General features: G+C 37.3%; 1 protein-coding gene across 1 annotated transcript; it reads left to right on the forward strand.

Moving 5' to 3' along the window:
* The first annotated feature begins 355 nt into the window (after window positions 1-355).
* LOC108337399 (AT-hook motif nuclear-localized protein 22) lies at window positions 356-1,975 on the forward strand. Its single transcript, XM_017573918.2, has one exon. It carries the CDS (start codon window positions 914-916, stop codon window positions 1,838-1,840), a length of 927 nt encoding a protein of 308 aa, XP_017429407.1. The 5' UTR covers window positions 356-913; the 3' UTR covers window positions 1,841-1,975.
* Window positions 1,976-5,236: the final 3,261 nt, after the last annotated feature.

Raw genomic sequence — 5,236 nt, forward strand, 5'->3', positions numbered from 1 at the left:
AAAGGCAAAATGAGAGTGAGAGAGGGTGCTGCTGAAAGTGAAGATGGTCAGAGAGATCATAGGAAAAGAACTTAAGATTAAGGATTATGGAGTAAGGGTTTTGGCCAATGAGTTAAGGACACAGTGTGTTCTTATTTGCAGGCTTTTTAGGATAGTGAAGGTACTTACACACAAAAACTTGGGTTAAGAAAGAGAAAGGGACATAGAGAGGAAACAAAGCATGGAAGTCTTGAATAAAGTGGGGCCCTCAGAGAGAAGTGTGGGACCCACAAACACCGCCCATGCGCACGCTGTCTTTCTTACCAATATCTAACCCATCATCCATCATCGATCCGATTCCTTCGACCTAACCCTAACCCAAATGGGGTTTCAACTGAGGGAAAAACTAAAAAGCCAAAAGGGAAAAAAATAGAAAAGAAAAAGAAAAATCAAATAGCAAACACCATCTTCCATATTAACCCACCACAAAAGCTCCCCCAACTTGTTTCTCTTCCCCCTCTTTTCCCTTTCTTAGGACACTCTTTATTACCTTATTCCCTCCAAACCCTGAACTACCTCTCCCTTACTCCCATAAAGGTAGCTTAGCTTCACATGCCAATCATCAAATTAACCAAGCCTCTCTACTCATACAGATCATAATCACTAAATGGTGCCTTTTTCAGCTCAAATTTTTGTGGGGTTTTGCCAACAACCTTAAATTTCTTCTCTTTCCTTTTCTGTTCAAGGTAAGTAAGTAGCATGCTCCCAACACCCAAAAGGAAACAACCCAAAGAAAACCAAACAAGCCCCCACAAAAGAGAGAACACCAACACCTCCTTCTAGATCTAAATTTGCAATCTTTTTTCAATTGGGTTCAACATTTTGGGTTGTGGGTGTTCGTTGCAGAAGGCCTCAAAATCTAGGGTTCTGATAAATGGATCCTGTAGCAGCACAAGGACGTCCTCTCCCTTTTCTCACTAGAGATCTTCACTTACACCCTCACCACCAATTTCAGCCCCACCACAACCACCAAAACACGGAGGACGAAGCTGCCAATGGCCGCGGCCAGAAGCGGGATCGCGACGAGAACGCAGGCGGTGGAGGTGGCTCCTCCACACCCCCTCACGCTGGCGGAGAAGGCCAGGACCCCGGGTCGGGAGATGGAGGTGGAAGTGAAATGGCGAGAAGGCCGAGAGGAAGACCAGCAGGTTCCAAAAACAAGCCCAAACCACCCATTATCATCACAAGGGACAGTGCCAACGCTCTCCGATCCCATGTTATGGAAATCGCCAACGGCTGCGACATCATGGAGAGCGTCACCGCCTTCGCCAGGCGGCGACAGCGTGGTGTCTGTGTTCTCAGCGGCAGCGGCACCGTCACCAACGTGACCCTCCGGCAGCCAGCTTCCCCTGGTGCCGTTGTGACCCTTCACGGAAGGTTCGAGATTCTATCCCTTTCCGGTTCATTTCTGCCGCCGCCGGCTCCGCCTGCCGCGTCAGGACTAGCCATTTACCTTGCTGGCGGACAGGGACAGGTAGTAGGTGGAAGCGTGGTGGGACCCCTTGTGGCTTCGGGTCCTGTTGTTATCATGGCTGCTTCATTTGGTAATGCTGCTTATGAGAGACTACCCTTAGAGGAAGAGGAAACTCCGGTACCGGTTCCGGGAACCGGAGGATTAGGGTCGCCGGGAATTGCAGGGACACAGCAACAATCGCAATCGCAGCAGCAGCAACAGCCGCAACAGCTTGTGGGAGATCCTAACAGTTCTTCTCTCTTCCATGGAGTTCCGCAGAATCTTCTGAATTCGGTTCAATTACCTGCTGAGGGTTATTGGGGTGGCACTGCTCGCCCCCCTTTTTAACAAAAATGTTTTCACTTTCATGGGGTTTTCGATTATCTTTGTTTTCTTCTTTTATTTTTGTTCATGTCTCTCTTCTTCTTTTCAATTTCGACTCTCTCTTTATGATCTTCACTGTTCATTCTCCTTCTTGCTTAATTATAACTTAGTTTAATTACTGTTAATTAAAGCCTTTGATCGGTGTTGTTGAGTTGCAGAAAGGATGTATAAATTCATGAATTTTCGGTGGGGTTTCATCATTATTACATATCTAAATTCTCGCTAATTAGTGTGTATGTCGTTGCTTCGAGACGAAGCAGCAGCAGCAGCAGCTATATCATGTGCATTTTTCTCTCTCTCTTCATGTTTTTGCTGCAATTCCAGTATCTTGTCTGATAATTTATCAGTCAATCTCTGTAGGAAGTAGGAAAAGAGAACGGTTTTCCGTTTTCTTTTCAATTTTTCTTTCATTTCTGCCTTTTAACTGTTTGGAGTGGTTTTTCTAGGACTCCGAACCTAGATTCAGATTCTAAAACATGATCTAAAAATACCAATAACCCCGCAGTAAAACATAAATTATCATTCTAAATTTTATCTACATCAAGAAAAAGTCTTGGACACAATTATTAGCCTCTTGTACTTAGAAAACTAACTCCGCCATCATTTCCACTCTCATACTAACACCATCATTACATCCAAACACACACACACACTCAAAATTAGCACCATCATTACAACCATGTCTCATGAATAACATATTTTTCTCCGTCTTTTAAGCATTCTAGTACTGGAAGACCACCCCTTGTATCGCTGCTGCAGCTAATTAAATGCTTAGACTATTTTATTATTAAGTTGATAACTCTTAGACAGTAACAGATGTTGGACAGTTAAATTCATGCATTTCTAGGAATAAGGGGAATGGTGGGGGTTATGGGCTTCACTATGTTTTGTCTGTCTCTGTGTGATTAGGGTTTACTAGTATTATGGTGGCAGATATGAGCATTGGGTGTTGGGTCACACGTGCGCTGCTCTGGAAAAAAAAAGGTTCCTTTTCGAGGCAACAACCAGAACAAACAGACCTCAAGAGCTAGCAAGAGTTAAAGCCTCTCCCTAAAGTGCCAATGGCACTAGACAAATAAAAGGGTGCAAGAAAAATCAAAACATTGAGGTAAGTAATACTATATATTATATATTAGTATTAATTTTAATATTAATATTAATATATAGTTGCATATATTGAAGGGGAGAAACTAGAGAGATAAATAAACTCAGAGTTTTGTCTTCACTATAGAATAGATGCTCCTTGAAACCCTAGCTAGCTCTCTCTCTCTCTCTCTGCTTCTTTACACTGTTATTCCACCAATGCCAATATGTGCTTTGTTAATTTATTAATATCCTTCTTTTCCTTGGATTCTATTCTTAGCCTTGTCCAGTTCCTTCAGTTTTTCCATAGATCATCACTTCCCAAAGATCATTCTCAATAATGAACAAACACTGCCTGAAAAAGCCTACATACAGCATTTCTTGTGTTAAGGGCGCCATTTTGGACTCACTGTCACTCTCACTGTTCATTTTTCTGAAAAACATGCAATAATAATTTAAGACATGTATTTGCTTCGACTAGTTTTCATCATTCTTCTTCTTCTTCGATGGATGAATCTTAGTTCTCTTATAATATCATTTTAGAGAAATATTGGCTTTTTATATTGTTAGGTATACTTATTTTGTATACGCTGTTTGTTTTATAAGTATCAGGAAGATTATTATATTTTTGATGGATATATAAAACACTGCTCTTATTAATATTGAAGATACAAATCCCATGACTCGTGATAAAAAAACATATATCTTCAATTAATTACACTGAATTCAATATATCATTTTTTAGCTAAAGAAAAGAAACAGGGAATCTTGAATTTATCAGCACTTTAATTAGAGTCCTCTCATTCAGAATGAGAAACTGCTGTGGTGTAGTAGTTTCATACACCATGTTATTTATTTTTATCTTTTTTCTTTTTAGTTTTTGGACCAAGCTCTAGTTAATTATCACTTCACGTTTAGGTAGCTTAGAGCATCAAAACCCTGGAATAAATACCGACATGTAGCTTTAGTTCTTTATCTTTCTTAATTTGTTAATCAATAGCTTTTATACATGTTCTTAGATCTGTAATGCTCATATTGGTGGACCATGACTACTGTGCTTTAGATTAGATGATTATACCTTTCTGCTTCATCATGGTGAGCATCACTTGGAACTTGGAACTACATTATAATAATATAGTACAATTTATGAAATAATAAGATTCCATTATAATTAATGTTTTTTTTTCTTTTTCGAGTCCAAGTTATGTCGGTTTATCAGTGTTGTCATTATGTTACATCTTCAAAATATACTGATTTTAGTATTTTAAAAATATTCATAATATATTTTAAAATATCAAAATCAGTATATATTGATATATTTTAAGATCATAATAAAAAACAACACTAAAAATTTAAAATTTAATATGGAATTAAAATTCTTTATTCATCAACCTTTGGTCATCTAATATCAGAGTTGACATGTCCCATTTCCATAAACATCATCTATATATTACCAATTTTACAACTTTTGTGAAGTGTTCTTCTTCTTGGACAATTTGTGAAAGGCATTCGTGATATTGGATAGAGAAGAGAGATCCATTTGTTCTAGGTAAAAGTAAAATTGGAGGGTTAGCAGAAAAAGGAAAAACTTGAATAATGAAGGTGAAGAGTTAATAAAAATGACTTCATGATATTGGTATGTTTTCTGTTATGTTATTTATTATTTTAGTAATGTAGCCTACACAATTTTAATTTCATTTGCAAAAAAATATAAATCATGTTCGATTTTTAGCTTCAGTTTTTTGTAAAATTCGGAGGAAAACATCCACAAAACTTTTTTTGTATCATAACTCCAAATCATTAGTGTAAAATTATTGTTTTTCCTCGTCCAATATGATTAAAACTAAATTATTTCAACCATCAATTTTTATCTTTATTTAATGCCAACTAAGGTAACATGGCTAACAAATAACTAGATCACTCTCCAGGTAGATTAGGGTTTTGATTATAAGTTATGTAAGTGGGAAATGTTTTGTTACGCAAAGTCCACTTATTCTTCACCTTCAAATAGTCCTCAATCCTTTGTTATGAAATATAACAAATGTTATTTATACAATTTGAATTCAAATTGAATTCTAAAGAACTATAAATGGTCTATTTCTCTCTCCAATACGTGAAAAATCTTTTTGTTATGAAAAATAAAAATAAAAATATACTATTCGGTTATATTATATGAAGAAAGATAAAATGAAATTCACTTTTTTAAATTAATGGTTCTTTTGCAATCCTAGCATCTCTAAACATCTCATAGATTATGAGATGTTTTGCTGTGGAATT

This window comes from Vigna angularis, chromosome 9 (genome assembly GCF_016808095.1).
Source record: "Vigna angularis cultivar LongXiaoDou No.4 chromosome 9, ASM1680809v1, whole genome shotgun sequence".
Classification (NCBI taxonomy): Eukaryota; Viridiplantae; Streptophyta; class Magnoliopsida; order Fabales; family Fabaceae; genus Vigna; species Vigna angularis.